Genomic DNA, 16,198 nt, shown 5'->3' with positions numbered 1-16,198 from the left:
GACCCAAGTTTTTATTAAATTATAAATTAGTTCTTCCTTTTGGAGCCAATTTATGCCTAGGAACTGCCTACCAGGTGTATGAAATGGGTTTGGGTGCAGAGTGATTGCAGGCACAGTTTAAGCAGGAAAAGTTTGTGTGATCAATTTATAATTTTTTTATCCAATTCAACATGTGTAGTTGTAAGTTGTTATTACTAACAAAAATTAGTATTTGTTATTATTTTTGCATGTTCACATACACCAGGTTAAGTGCTTTATATACATGAGTTTATAAAGCATCCTAACAGTTCTGCAAAGGACCCATTCTCTTTCCCATTGTACCTTAAAGAGCAGGACTTGGAACCTAATGCACGCAGCCCACGGGCCAGGAAGTGGGGGAACCTAACTACACATCCTGGTTTGCTTCAATGCACACTCTGCCCCTCGGTGGTGTTGAGAGTGATTTGCATTGAGGAGCTGATATCATTCCCACTGACAGAGGAGATGGGGGAATGAATATATGTGTTTGTTCTAGCTCCCACAGCCAGCAAGGGATAGAGCCAACACTGGAACTCCGGTTTCTGCCCCCAAAGCTGAGGAGTTGGGTATCCTTCCTCCCACAGTACCAACTGTTCCAGTGCTGAAGTTGGTCTCTTTTTTTTTTTTAAGAGAGAGAGAGAGAGACAGCACGGGAGGTGGGAGGGGCGTGAGGGGAGTTGGACAGAGGGAGAGGATGAGAGAGAATTTTAAGCAGGTTCCACACTCAGGGGGGAGCCCCACACAGGGCTTGAGCTCACGACCCTGAGATCATGATCTGAGCCGAAATCAAGAGTCGGACACTTAACCGGCTGAGCCACCAAGGCACCAGTGAAGTTGGTCTTTTTATTCATCCATTCATTTAACAGAGAGAGTCTGATTTACAGATCAGTGATGGCTACTAGATTATGCTTCCTATCATTCCTCCAGCACCTTCTACAGATTGATCAATTGGCTAAAAAAAAATTTTGAAGCATTGAAATCAAGAGAAAAATTCTTAGGGTTTTCATGTTTTACCATTTATCAAGCACTCTCCTCTTTAATGGTTCAAATGAAAGAAATGACATCTTCAATTTTTTTGCAAGTTGATTGTTGTGTTATTGGACCCCAGCTTGACATACAACTGCAAAAACTAATAATAATTAGTGCTTTCTTTACTTAAAAGAAATCTTAGATGGAAGCCTGCCATGAGAAACAGATGAGAGCAAAGCTGCCTTATTTGAAGGGGGAAGATGCGGCAGGTTCAAAGACACCTCTGTGGTTTCCTGGGACTCTTAGAAGCATCCTGAGACAACATGGAGCCATAGAGCAAGAAAGCCTTTGAGCTTTGTCCATTAATTCAGTAAATACTTTTAAGCACTGACTATACCTACGTGCTCAGCGTTGTGCTACGGTCTGGGCATGTGGAAATAAAAGATAGTAAGTACCCCTGCCCTCCAGAGGCTCAGAGTTTGTGGGGAGGAAAGAGAGAGTACACATATGTAGAATGCAAGTGATCTCTAGTCATATTCTCTTTATTTGTGGCTGATGAGGCACAGCAAAGCATCCCTAGGGCTCTGCCTTGGAAGAAGTGAACAAGACTTGTAACGCAGAGCAGAATTCCTTCATTTTAGCTTCAAGGATGCTCACAGGTCCTCCCCTCCAGAGCTGATCTTGAAACACATGGTGTGTGTTTGCGGTTCTGTACAAGCATCGGGTCGCCTTTCCAAGGAGGATCAATACCTGTAAATTATTCATTACTTTTACACTGTTTATTCCTATCTTTCATTTAAGTCAAATCCCAGACATAACAAAAAGAAAGAAAAAAAAACAGTGCAGTAAGGAAATTTTGTCTTATTATGATTTTTGTTTTGCAGAAGAAAATAAAAAATCTAAATGCCTTTTCATTAAGAGGTTCCAATGCATTCCCTGTATCGTGTTAATTACCTCATGGCATGAGCACAGTGTGCTGTTCAATAGTCTCTCACAATTAGTTGGCAAAGCATTTTAACATCCATTACCTCCTTTGGGACTCACAAAGCCTCCATGAGTGAGGCAATCTGCTAGAGCTTTATTTTATAGCTCTTGAAACTCAGGGTCAGACCAAGCTATTTGCCCAAGATCACATGCCATAGACAGTACCTATGTGACAAAGAGGGTGAGGGGTAAAGACACACAATCACAGTTTGGTCCTAGAATCCTGCTTACCAGCTATGTGACCACAAGCTTTTACTTCCTTTTACTTCTCGGCTGCAGTTCCTTCAGATGTGATGAGCAACCAAGTCATCCTTCGCCTGTGCCAGACACTTTCTCAACTCTCCGTTCATCTGTTCACTTAATCCTGACAGTGCTATTATTATTTGCATTTTATAGATGGAAGTTAAGTAATTTGCTGAAGGTCATAGAGCTAGGAAGTGGCAGAGCAAGATGTACACTCGGGTAGTCTGGCACTAGAGTCCATATTAAGCCCTACACTGTAGGGGTAATGGAAAGAAGGTAGATTGGGACTGATGATTGTACCAGTCAGCATGGTCCTGGTTATGCTGAAGTAACAAACATCCTCCCAAATCTCAGTGGCTTAAAACAGAAAAGAGTGGGGCGCCTGGGTGGCTCAGATGGTTAAGTGTCTGCCTTCGGCTCAGGTCATGATCCCAGGGTCCTGGGATCGAGTCCCGCATCAGGCTCCCTGCTAGGCGGGGAGCCTGCTTCTCCCTCTGCCTCTGCCTCTCTCTCTCTCTCTCTCTGACTCTCATGAATAATAATAATAAAAAAAACAGAAAAGAGTTATTTTTCACTCATATTTCCTGTCCCAACCCTATGATAGGTTTGGGGGGAGTGGCAAGGTACCACTAGACATCGTCCTCATTCAAGAACCCCAATTTCAAACTCTCTCCCAAGTGTCCTTGAGTGACAATTGACACAGAAGGAAGGGGGAAAAAGAGAGAGAGAGTGTGTGATTTTTCAGGCTCTTAAAGCTTCTGCCCAGAAGCAAATCATACATGTCACTTTGTTCACATTTTATTGGCCAAGACAACATGAAATATACAGGAGAGTGCAATCTTGCCACGTGCTTGGTATTGTAGTACTTGACCCAGCCAGCCGACAACACAGATGACCTCTCCCAGCGACCTGCCCCACACACATTCACTGGGTGACTGTGTCAGAGCTGAAATGCTCCTCTCAGCTGTTGGATGCTATTTCTCCTCTTGCCTTGTTAAAATTTTCCACATTGAATAGAAGAGGAATGGTGATTAAAAAAAAAAAAAAATTTCCACATGGCTTCTACTGTTTGCTTCGTTAGTGGAAGAAGGGTACTATATAATTTTAACATAAAAGTTAAAGTTAAAACATTGGCCCAGAAACTAGAATCTTCACCAGGGACAAGAATTCTTTCTTTAGCCACAGACATTCTCCCATGACTGCCTTCCTAGTATCTGATTTATTTCAATATTTCTTTATTTTCAACCCACTGCAATTTTGCTTTCTTATTTAAATAACTTTGTATTATCTTACCACTTGTGAGGAACAGTGAAGACAGAGATTTGGGTTTTGTACATGGAATCATTCATTCATTTATTCTTTCAAATAAAGCCTGGGGGAGAGGGGTCATGTTTTTAAGCCCAACTATTGACAAGGCTTGAATCTCCACGCATGATTTCAAGGGTTGATTGTGTTATGTTCTGCCATTTGAATTTCTTTCTATGAAAACAACATCATTTAACTCAAACTAAAATAGTTTGAACTGCTCTGAAAGTGAAGAAGGGATGTGGGTGCCTGCAGAAACCTTCCAACAATAGAAGTCCTTTCTTTCTTCAAGAAGCTTCCTCCATGCTTACAATCTGGCATGGACCCTGTGAAGTCAATGAGGGCAACCCATATATCAAATTTGGGTAAAGATTTTTAAAGAGCTATAAATGGAGGTTTTAACATTTTCTTCCTACATACCATGGATGAACCCGCTCAGCCCTGGGATGCGAGCACTCTGCTCTGGAGTCCACTGCTCTCGGGGTAGGAGGTCAGCAAAGAGTCTTCAATGAGGGAGTGATGGAGTGACGAGGTCACATTTGTGTTTGTGATAGCCTGGCAGAACATGGGCTGGAAGAAGTTCAGCCTGGGGCAGGGACCCCAGACTGAAGCCTGCTGAACTAGAGTGTTGATGGAGAGAGAAGGAAACAGAATGAAAATGAAAATACTTGTCTTGGAAATGGAGTATGCCATGGAGGGCAGAATCTATAGTCAATCCCAGGTTTATGCACTAGCGGACAGAGAAAGATGTTGATGCCATTCTCTGAGACAGGTTGTATAGCATGAGCAGGTTTGGGGAGAAGGGTGGTAAGGACACTTAAAATTTCAGGTAGAAGGGTAGGGGAGCTCAGGGGAGCAAGAAATTCCTTCCTGTTACCAGAAAAATCTAAGAAGGCTTCATGAAAGAGGTGGCATATGAACGGGCAGGAGTTGAACTTACGGAGTTGGGAAGAACTGGGCTGCCACCAAAGCCAAGAGTGTCCACTCTGGCCTTATGCATGTGTCTCCATTTCACCTATGTCAACAGGTATGTGAGGTCAAGGACGAAGCATGATGTGGACATGCGGATTGGAATCCACTCGGGCTCAGTGCTGTGTGGGGTGTTGGGCCTGCGGAAGTGGCAGTTTGATGTCTGGTCCTGGGATGTGGACATTGCAAACAAACTCGAATCTGGAGGAATCCCTGGGTAAGTCAAAGCAAAGCCATCTTCTTGTTTAACCCTCGTCGTTTTGCTCACTTTGTGACAGTTGGTTTCCTTTGTGCAGAATTCAGAGGTATCGATCTATAAGAAGCAGTTGTTTAGGAGGAGACAGGACATTAAAACGTCATACAAATATTGGCCTCAAAAGTCTAGTGAACTTCATCACAGGCAGTGAAGATGGTGGGACGGCAGGCAGGTGTTCAGGACCCAGCCCTGCAAAACATTGGTTTCCAGACTTGACTCCCATTCGAATCAACAGAGGAACATTGTAAAACCACTGGTGTCCAGACCTGTGTCAGTACACATAAAGCAGAATCTGTGCAGAGTCTATAACTTCTTAAAGCAATTCTCATGGGCAGTCAGGGGTAAGACCTCCTGACCTTCTATATGACCTTACCTACCTTGAAAACTCAGCTCTCTGAATTTGGCTGGCAAGACCAGTGGGTATAGAATCCCCAGTGGTACTAGTGGCCTGGAAGGGTTCACTGAACCCTGAAAAGTAGTAGTGAGATTCTGCTTACACAGATTGGGCCTAATAAGATTTTGGATATATGTGAACCAATAAGTTGTACTGAGTTCTTGCACATACTTCTCTCTAACAGATGATAAATATTAGATGATAGATGATAGATAGATAGATGATAGATAGATAGATAGATAGACCAAGAGGCAGGCAGAAAGCTTAGATAGACAGAACGTGTACACATATTCCTTTCCCTACGCCTCATCCCCAACCCTACCTTTGGAGTCAGAGTTCTCTGGTGTCTGCCATCATTCCTTGTTAATTATATTTAATATCAGGTAATACAGTATCATGGGAAATAAACTGTAGGAGGTGATATCAGAGAAACTAGGTTTTCCACTCTGCCCCGTACTAAGCTCTGTTACCTTAGCAAGCCATGTAAAACACACATAGCACCTGGCATGTGATTTTAGCACAGACTTGGCTTTTGTTGCTATGTCTGCATGATCTCAGGCCAATACTTAACTTCTCTGAGTCTCACTATAGAAAGAGAGATGATAATACTGATATGGTACCTTGTGATTTTATGTCCCTTCTCCATGAGGGTTTGTTTTCTCATCTGCCAAATGGGCACAGTCCACCTCACAGATTTTGTCTGAGGCTGTGTCGGGCAGTGGGTGTGAAGCGCTTTGTAAACCATGCAGTGATGTCCATCCTTTTAAGGGAGCCCTCACTGTCTTTAATGGTCACCACTCCTTGCCATGCAGGCTTGGAACTAAGATAAGCCTAACATGTCACCACTGGGTTTCTTAAATCCTTACATTCTCTGGGATTTTCCTACAGTAACTACCTGCTGGATTCAAACAAACCAGACAGCTAATCCATCTATGTATATGTCTTCAAAGCGTAGCTGCATGAAGAGTTGCCGTATGCTTGGTAAATTCCCTTTGCAAACCGCAGAACACAGCTTTGTGGGTGTGTGACATAATTTTTGGTCTTCTGGAGGCCAGTTTAACTAATGTTCTCAATCACACCAAGAAACACAGGAGTGACTGAGTTTAAATCTGATGATGTATTTGAATGGTGGATTTACTACTTACCAGTTATAGAGGCTGGGGCAAGTTGCTGAATCTTCCTGCCTGGTTTCTTCACCGTAAAGTTGGGCTGAGAATGCTTTCGACCTCAAGAACTTGGCTTCCGATAAGATAGTACCTAGTCTTCTGTACATTATCCAGGTGCGCTGAGGCGTAGGATGTGCCCATGTGCAGAAATGTAGTAAAACCAAGACGTGTCTCCAAATCCTCCATGGTTTGAAATTGTTGGGTTTTATTTGCTTTTCAAATGTCTACTTCCTTTTCCTGTCCATCAAGACATATAGGAATAAACTCAGCTTACTTTTCCTTTCAGTGAGAATTAGCCCCCAATTCCAAACATGTATTGAGTACCTACCACGGACTCACAAGTCAGCTAACTACCATCAATATGTTACATCGTTTGATCTTATGACACTCCACATAGTCAGTACAGACATACCTTAGAGATATTGTAGGTTCAGTTCCAGACCCTCCACAATAAAGTGCAAATTGCAATAAAACGAGTCAAATGAATATTTTGGTTTTCTAGAGCCTATCACAGCTATGTTTACACTCTACTGTAGTCTCTTAAGTCTCTTAAGTGTTTTAAAAAACAATGTGCACTAAAAAATGTGAACCATCATCTGAGCTTTCAGCAAGTCCTAATCACTGATCACAGATCAGCATCACAAATCCAATAATAATGAAACTGGTTGAAATATCGTGAGAATTACCAAAATGTGACACAGAGAACCGATGTGAGGAGACGCTGTTGGAGAAATGACGCTGATAAATTTGCTCAATGCAGGGTTGCCCCAGACCTTCAACTGGCAAAAGATGAAATATCTGCAGAGTGCAGTAAAGCAAAGAGTACTGAAAGCAGGTGTACCAGTCTTAGCTTTCTTGTGTTCATAAGGAAACTGAGGCTCAAGGATATTAAAGATGTCACATAAAAACAGCTTGTAAGTGCCTCACTATGCATCACTGTTAAATCACTATACTCTCTAATGTATCTAACTTGCTCATGACTGTCTTCTTAGTGTGACTGTCCGGGCCCTCACTGTGTCCCCAGAGGCTAGCACGATGCATAGAACAGAAGAAGAGAGAGAGAGGTGTACAACTCCATGGCATAGTGGTTAGTACCCTGACCCTGAGGTCATGCAGAATTGGATGAAAATCCTTTCTCTGCCATGGACACCGGCCATGTGGTCCCAAACAAGCAGGGATTCTCAAATTTTGGCATGTATCTGAATCACCTGAGGGCTTGTTAACCCATAGGTAGCTGGGCCCCACCCTTGGGGTTTCTGATCCATATGTCTGGAGAGGATCTAAGAATAGGCCTTCCTAACAAGGTCCCAGGTGATATTGATGCTGCTGGCCTTGGTACCACACTTTGTGGACCACTGTTCCTGAGCTTCTGTTAAATGATATAATGCATATAAAGTCCCTTGTCCTGTGCTCAGGACATATTCACTGTGGTCACGGCTGTCATGGCAGCCATATGATACAGTGTAGGGTCTTGAAAAGACTCTGAAAATGCAAGTCCTTGTCTCAATCCTGCACCGTCATCTTCCACTGATAGAACCTCAGGCCAGTTACTTACTCATTATCTCCGGGCCAATCTCACCATCTGCAAAAGGAGGTGAAGAAATGCCTGTCCCTGAGAGTGGCTGGGAAGAATGGAAATTATATGAGATGATCCACAGAGCCAAGCATCTAGTAATACCTTTGGCTACAAAATAACATTTATGCAAAATAAGTGTCACCCAACTGTTACATCTTATTTACTATCATAACTGTTATTATTATATGCTGGCATTTGAAATTACCAGAAAATGTTGACCCAAAATTCCATATATGAGAATATTGTCTGAGGCTGGATTCATTTCTTTAGGGGGAAATGTAATTACCACACTGTCATCTGCAAATGCCTCACTCCGAAGCTCAAGGCACTAGCAAGGATGAAAATGAATATCTGAAGCCCAGTTTCTGTCAAAACATTTAAGTGTATATTGATTAGAACTTCAGCAGAACAATCAGCAATAAATAAAAGTGAGGATGTCTTCCACCGTGGAAAACATAGTATTGATTTAGTATATGGAAATATTAGTCTCCCTGAGCACTGACAGCAGAATAATAAAATGTAGAATCCATATAAAATATCAGATGAGGTTGATACTTAACTTATTTAAAATCAACCATCGGACTTAACAAAACCCTTCCAAGAGTTTTGTTTTGCCTGGGAGAAAAAGACAGTTTTCTAGCCCCTAGCTCTGGACTTGATCTAAGAAAGAAGACTGGCGCATCCATTTCATAGAAGGTCAATGACTTTTCTATTTCCCTAGGTTAACATGATTGAGTTCCCAGGTATTAACAAAATTCATCATGAGAATAATTTGCACTTAGACACATTTCTTACATTTCTCAAGAAAGCTCAAAACATGCTTCACATGCTTTTATTTTTAGTATCTTGTCTTGCTTTTGAAATCGATGATTATGTATGATGATACTTGTTTGGAAAACATGGAGAATGTATCTTAAATGATCAGAAATGCATTTTTTTGTAGTTTCTGTTTCTTTCTGTGTCCTTTGCAGTGAGTTATTCTCTGTAAGCAGGAGCTTAGCAGGATGGGTAAAAAGGGTAACGGGGAAGTAGAGATAGTACTAAAAGTACAATTCATTTGGAAATGCTCCTTTTTAAAAAATTTCATTGTTTCCTTCTTTGGATATATTTTTTCTACAATTGCAAAAGCCAAGCAAAATACTAAGCATCTCCCTTATTCATCCATTCATTCATTCAGAAGAGCGGTAAAGTCAGCCCAAGGAAAATGACTTTTGAGCTGAATTGGGGAGTAAGAAATTGTCCTGTAGAAAACATGGGGTGAGCATTCCAGGCAAAGAGCATGGCTGGTTCTGAGTTTAATAGGCATGAAATGGTACCTTGGCTTTAAAGAAATGCCAATTACTTGATTAGCTGGAGAAAGCATAGGGCGCAGGAGGGGAGCAGTGTCAGAGAATGAGTTCTATTTTTTTTTTTAAGTTTTATATTTTCTTTTTTTTTAAGATTTTATTTATTTATTTGACAGAGAGAGACATAGCGAGAGAGGGAACACAAGCAGGGGGAGTGGGAGAGGGAGAAGCAGGCTTCCTGCCGAGCAGGGAGCCCGATGCAGGGCTCGATCCCAGGACCCTGGGATCATGACCTGAGCCGAAGGCAGACGCTTAACAACTGAGCCACCCAGGCGCCCCCAGAGAATGAGTTTTAAAGTGGTAGAGCCCAGGAAAGAGGGGCTCAGAAGCCTTCTTCAGAGCTTAGGTTGTATCCTGTAAGCCTTGTGGAGGCATGGAATAGACAACAGTAATATCACAGTGGCATTTTTAAGAATATTCCTAATAATTTAAGCATGTGCTTTTATAGTATGTTCAGTGTACCATGCACACTGTCTTTACACAAATCAGCTTTGGAATACAATGACCTTAAGAGATGGGTACTTTTATTTTCCCATATTTAACGTAAGAAAACAGACTTACTGAAAGTTTAAGTAGCTTGCCCAAGATCTCTCAGCTAGCAAGTGGTAACGCTAGGATTTCAATCCATGCAATCTGGCCAAACAGTCCATGCTCATCATCACCATATTAATCTACCCAGACCACAATACAACACAATAAGTAGTCTGATTGAATTAGACAGTTAAGAGAACAGAAAAACTCTTCCCCAAAGGATTTACCATGTGAAGTTTCCACAATTCAGGTCTGATCCTTAAGGCTCTTGATGTCATCTGTTGTTTTGCTAAAACAAATATAAAAACAACAATTTGGATCATGAGCTGTGATGCAGTGGTGATGCAGGAATGAGCACTTACCTTGTGAGTGAGCCTAGCCAGCCACCTGCCTACCTGTGTTCACTTCTCTGTTCCCTGCTCCTTGCCATATACACCTTCTAGAAGAAATTGCATCTTAGAGTAGTTTTCCTAAAGGACCCTCCATGCAGCCCTGTGAACTCCTAAGACCTGCCTTTATTTTTAAGAAGATTATAGACAAGTTGAAGAATCCAGGCACAAATACATGAAAATTAAAATGAGGAGAAAAGTCCCAAGACACTAAGGGAACTGCTGTGGTTGCATGGTGATTTGGACAATAATTACTTTTGGGTTCAGAAACATTTATGGAACTTGTTTTTCCAATACAGTCAACAATACCAAAAAATCACTGATTCTTGAAGGTTGCTGGGATCAGGCTGACAGTCATAGGAAAAGTCAAAAGAGGTGCTTAGATATGGCTCAGCAAGGCTGGATTTTATGAGGCTGCAGTGTCCCTTGGGGTGAAGTCAGCAATACGCTGCTCACTGATTTATATCTGTACTTCTGTTTCCTTTTATTTTTTCTGCTTTTTCAGGGGAGCGCCTATTGTCCTTGAAAATACGTCTTCACGGTACCCGTGTGTAGCCCTGATGTTGGCTTTGCACAGGACGGCAAACAGCAATGGTTTTTGCAGGCCACCTCGGGAGTGTATAATGACCTATGCTTTGTGCACACAGGAGGATTCACATTTCCAAAGCCACGCTGGACTGCCTCAACGGTGACTATAACGTAGAAGAGGGTCATGGTAAAGAGAGAAACGAATTCTTGAGGAAGCATAATATAGAGACCTATTTAATTAAGCAGCCTGAGGAGAGTCTGCTGTCGTTGCCTGAAGACATTGTCAAGGAATCAGTGAGCTCCTCAGACAGGAGAAACAGTGGGGCGACATTCACAGAAGGATCCTGGAGCCCCGAACTGCCCTTTGATAACATAGTGGGGAAACAGAACGTAAGTCCTGGCTTCCTTCTTCTGGTTAGCCAAGAATGCATGCTCGAGTGCACCCCCAGCCCAGACTCCTCAGAGAAAACCGATTCATCTTTAACCTTTTCTCTGCAGAGCACCATAATTGCAAATGATTAAACATCTCTCCTCAGGACAGATTTAACCTATGTATGCAATTTCAGGAAATACCAGAAATATCAGAGGGTTCCCAACACCCTCTCTCTCTCTCTCTCTTTTTTTTGATCTAGCTGAAAATAAACATCATGTGAAGGTGGATTATAATCCCCTCCCTCCCCCTGCCCGCAAAATTACTCATGTTGGAGAACCTGACATGACTAAACTAGCAACAAAAGTAGAAGATAGAAGTCCATGAGAATGCCATTTCTTAGGGGGCTGGCAGGCCAGGAGTTCTGAGTTGCCCTCTGAAATTTAAAATCAGGAGGGCACTGTTGATCTGGGAATATAAAAGCAGCACCGAGTGAGGCCAAGGGTGAGTATGAGCGCTTTAGGAGGAGCCTGCAATTTCAAAGCCACCCACATAGTTCTATTCCTATTTAGTGTGGATTTGCATCTTAAATGAGGGATAGGGCTACAGAGTCAGTACATAGATATAAATCACCAATAATCAAATTATTTTAAAAAATTATTTTTTCCAAATCCCAGAATCACTCTGAATCCAATGAGATGCTCTGACTCCGAGATATACTGGAGAAGTGAGGCTGATCAGGGAGAGAACCAGAGGGATTCAGAGATGCTCTTGTCCCCAGCGTGCTTGTCCAGAGCACGGGCAAAATCACCTGCTCTCCTAGGAGTTTACTTTTAATCCTTTAGGCCAAGATAGTCGAATTCATGTAAATTCATGGTGTAACTCCAACATACCTTTTTAAAGAAACAAACAGAAGTCAGTATATGAGACTTAGAATCAGTTTCCGACAGGCTCCTGAGCCAAGCAAAAGCTAAAAGCAGTGTGAAGAGTGTTGTAGCTTTATGAGGACATAAATGGGTAATTGTCCTCATCCGTGGACCTGAACTTTTCTCATTAACTTGCAGATAAGACAAATCTATCTGCTTAAAGTCATTTAAAATGGAGCAGGTTAAAATGGTGAAAGCCTTTTCTCTTTCTTCTGCACTTGAAAGATGGATGTGGGGTGCCCCAAACCAGGTTAACCTGTTTCTTTCCAGTTCTGGGTGAAGAAGCTATGGAACAATCCATGAATCAGATTCCACTGGGGAAGGATGTAGGTCCAGCTAAGCCCACATGCCTTGTAAGAGTTTTACCTTTAGGTCTTCACTTGTCTTTTGTGAGTGTTTAATTTGCCCCCAGATTATATGTCCACACAAGTCATCACTGATTTCAGTGTCTACTTTTTTCCATCCTTGGACTGGTATGCATGGTACAGTTTGATGTTACATAAAATAACGGTCTTGTACATTTGCTGCAGTGGATGCATGGCCAACTGACAGTGTCCTCCCGGCTCCCTCTGCCTGTTGTTAGCTTGAGCCTGAATGCCGGTTATTGAGAGGAGATGCGTGCCTCACCCTGGGTACCTCAGTAACTGCATAAAATTCTCTCTTTGTTTTAGTGTTTCTGTTTTTCCTTTTTGGTCTTTCCATTTGAAAAATTTCCTATTTAAGCTCATTGTAGAAATTGGGAAAATTCCTAATTGTTCTCACCTCAGTTGTACCCAACCTTGCCACTAATAGTTGAGAACCAAGAAGAGAGAGGTGGAGATGCTTGGTTTTATTTCATGATTGAGCCATCTGGCAAAATTGTATAGGGCGAGTGGAAATATTTTCTTTGCTGATTTCCTAAAGATATTTTCTGGTGTCATGAAATAGTTGGGATGACATATCATTATCAAAGACTATTAATCTCGGTGTTTAACCATTTCTTGTGATGCCTGAGTTTTACCTGGATACCACCCATCTGCGCCATGTTCAGCATGCATAATCTCAATTCATTTTAATGCCATCAGACCTACAAGCCAGTGAATGTGTATTGATATTCATAAATAACCAAGTGGAAATGACTGAATCGATGGAAATGCCCACAAGCTCTCAGAGTTTGTACTTAGGCTTAGCTCTAGAAGTCAGTGAGTCATGTGTGTGATTCAGAGATAGGACGTGCACCTGGAAGAAATCAGGAGTGCTCTGGCTAAGCCCACGCTCTGCCAGACACCCAGTCAGTTCCACAGACAGTCCAGACCATCTGAGTGTTTGCATAACACAAATAAAACATACTAATGCTTCACTGGGGGGTGGGGTGGTTTCCAACTAAATTGGCCAGATGTTTTAGAGTCTATTAATTCATAACGTGTGCTTAGAAATCGTGTTAATGACATCAGTATGCTGAGCCCTAATCTGTGTTATGTAGACAGCAGATGTTCAGATAGTTACATTCTCATGTATTCATTCATTCATTTGATAAAGATAAATCTATTATATGCCAAGTACTGCGAGGAATAAAAGATAAGGGGAGACAGAGGAAAGAGACACTTTAGAGGTAAAGTCAGACAGTGGTTTATATGTATCATGAAGACAGGAATTAATGTATTTCACTTACCCACTGTTTAGCCTGCAATTAGAACACTACCTGGTAAATAGAAGGGCTTGATTACAGTTTGTTGAATGAATGAATGAATGAGTGAGTGAATGAATGAATGAATGAAATGATAGCGACAGATGGCAAGGGAGAGGAACCAGTCAAGTTTGATGTCCAGATTTCTTGTTTGAGTGACTGGGTCAATGGTAGAACTGCCCTCTAAAATAAGCACTACTGGAATGAAAGGAGACTGGGAGGGAAACATTAGGAAGTCAGTTTGGGACATGAGGAGCTTGAGGTGCCTGGGATGGATCAGGGAAAGATCTCCATATTGGACACACACTTCTGAAGCTCTGGTATGAAAGAACAATGCAAGAGAGGAATCTGGCAGTCATCAGGATTTGCATGCTTGTTGAAGGCATGAGAATGGCACAGATCACAGTAGGGAATATGTAACATAAAACAATAAGAAGACACAGGGCAGATACTGGAAGGCACCAGATGCGAGAGTAAGGATCCCATGATGGAAATAGACAGGAAGCAGTCAGAGTGATCAGGAGAGAATTAGGGAATGTGGTGTCATGGAAGCCTAGAGAACAGAGCATTCTGAGAAGGAAGGGGAAATCAACCATGTCAACTATAACCAGGAGGCCCAGTAAGATGAAGACTAAAAACTACCAATTGGAATTAGATTGAAAAACATCACTGGCAGGAAGCAGATTTGATGAGGTGATGAAGTTGGAAGCCAGATTGTCAGTCGATAAGAGAGAGTTCTGGGTTTCGAAGAAGAACCCCAATGGAATCCCTGTCCCCATCCCAACACCCATTTTAGGAGTCTATCAGTGGTTTGGAAGAGCAAGAGAAGTCACTAAGCATTCTCTCCGGCCCCTTATCTGAATCTTCCAGTCCCTGTCTATGCCTGAAGATAATCTCTTGATTTTGATGTCCTGCACCTTCCCTGCCCATATATCTGTATCCATTTGGGTTCAACTTGCTGCTTCAGCTCTCTGGGTTCTGGTATCCAGGTTGTGTTTGGATACACTGAGCATTTCTGCTTTGCATCCCTAACTCTTGACATGGGCAGGTGTTCTGCTCATTGATTTGGTGTCTTGCCTTCCTGAACCCAAGACTCAGTTACCAGTGAGGCTTCCTATGCTCTGAGCCTATGGGTGGAATGAAAGTAAGAAAACTGGAAGGCAAGAAGCTTAAATCCATGATGGACTATTGAAGGTTGAGATTGTAATAGCAGAAGTAGGTCATTAAAGTAGACGAAAAATTAAAATGTTGACATTTAGGGGAGGATGTCCAGAAACTTCAAGGTGAGATTATTGGGTGAGTCATCAACATGATCATTGGATCTCTCAGAATAAAGACAAAACTTGAGATGTGAAGTGAAAACTTAAGAAAATGATCTTTGTGTTAAAGATCACATTTCCCTGCTGGTTGCATGCTGTATCTAAAAATCTGTTTGTGACCTTGAACTCTTATTCATTTAGTTATTTAATAGGCACTCTGTATTCTAGATCCTGGGGATCCAGTAGTGAGCAGAGAGACTTGGACCCTGTCTTCTGGAAGTTTGCCTTTTAAGGGAATGGGGAATGCAGACAATGAACTAAAACATATAAGTGCTACAAAGGAAGTAGAGATATATGAATAGGAGGTGGATAGAATTACTGCAGAAGAATTATACAGGCCTCTGAAGATTCTGTTTGAGTGCTGAGAGGACTGTAGATGCAAATAACCAGGAGAAGAGCTTTGCAGACAGAGAAAACAGTAGTGCAAAGACCCTGAGGTAGGAAAATTTTGGTGTGTTGGAAAAAGAACAGGGCGCCTGGGTGGCTCAGTTGTTTAAGCGACTGCCTTCGGCTCAGGTCATGATCCTGGAGTCCTGGGATCGAGTCCCACATCGGGCTCTCTGCTCAGCAGGGAGTCTGCTTCTTCCTCTGACTCTCGCTTCTCATGCTCTCTCTCTATCATTATCTCTCTCAATAAATAAATAAAAATCTTTTAAAAAAAAGAAAAAGAACAAAAAGGAAGCTAGAACATCATAAGCAGAGAAGAAAGGAGTATGAGATGAAGTTAAAGGAGACAGGAGCTCAGTGTTACAAGCCTGCTGATTTTAGATTTTATTCTAAGGGAAATGATAGAAAGTTTTTAAGCAGGGCAGTGACATGATCAGATTTAGATTTTTAAAAGATCACTTCGGCTGCCTTGTGGAGAATAGATTCTGGGGGCAACAATGGACTTATCCTCAGACAGACTGCATCTTAGACTTACCATTTACAAGAGGATACCAAAGGGTGAAGCTTTCATGTTGCAGTAAAAAGTATTGTGTGAGGTCATTAATAATTTTAACTTGATTTTTATGACAAACAATAGGCCAGGGGAAGTGCAGCTGCTCTTTCAGAAGCAAGACCCTCTCAGTGCCTGGGTTCTGTCCTCAAATACTTCGAAATCCTCAGCCCTGTCCCATCCATCCCTTTCACATTCAACATGGCATCCCAATCCAGACATTTTGCTATTACTCCTCCAGGCTTCTTAGAAGAATCACCTTGAGAAAAATACACATTTGCCACTTCATTCTATATATTAGTCATT

General features: G+C 42.0%; 1 protein-coding gene across 2 annotated transcripts in view; it reads left to right on the top strand.

Moving 5' to 3' along the window:
• Window positions 1-16,198, top strand: part of ADCY8 (adenylate cyclase 8) — a 231,857-nt gene that overhangs the window by 112,535 nt on the left and 103,124 nt on the right. For both annotated transcript variants that reach the window (XM_032415938.1, XM_032415939.1), the window contains exons 6-7: window positions 4,547-4,705; window positions 10,794-11,064. In XM_032415938.1, the coding sequence (XP_032271829.1) occupies window positions 4,547-4,705; window positions 10,794-11,064 (430 nt within the window). The remainder of the gene's footprint in view (window positions 1-4,546; window positions 4,706-10,793; window positions 11,065-16,198) is intronic.

Source organism: Phoca vitulina, unplaced genomic scaffold (assembly GCF_004348235.1).
Source record: "Phoca vitulina isolate PV1807 unplaced genomic scaffold, GSC_HSeal_1.0 scaffold18, whole genome shotgun sequence".
Taxonomy (NCBI): Eukaryota; Metazoa; Chordata; class Mammalia; order Carnivora; family Phocidae; genus Phoca; species Phoca vitulina.
This window is presented reverse-complemented; position numbering and strand designations above follow the sequence as displayed.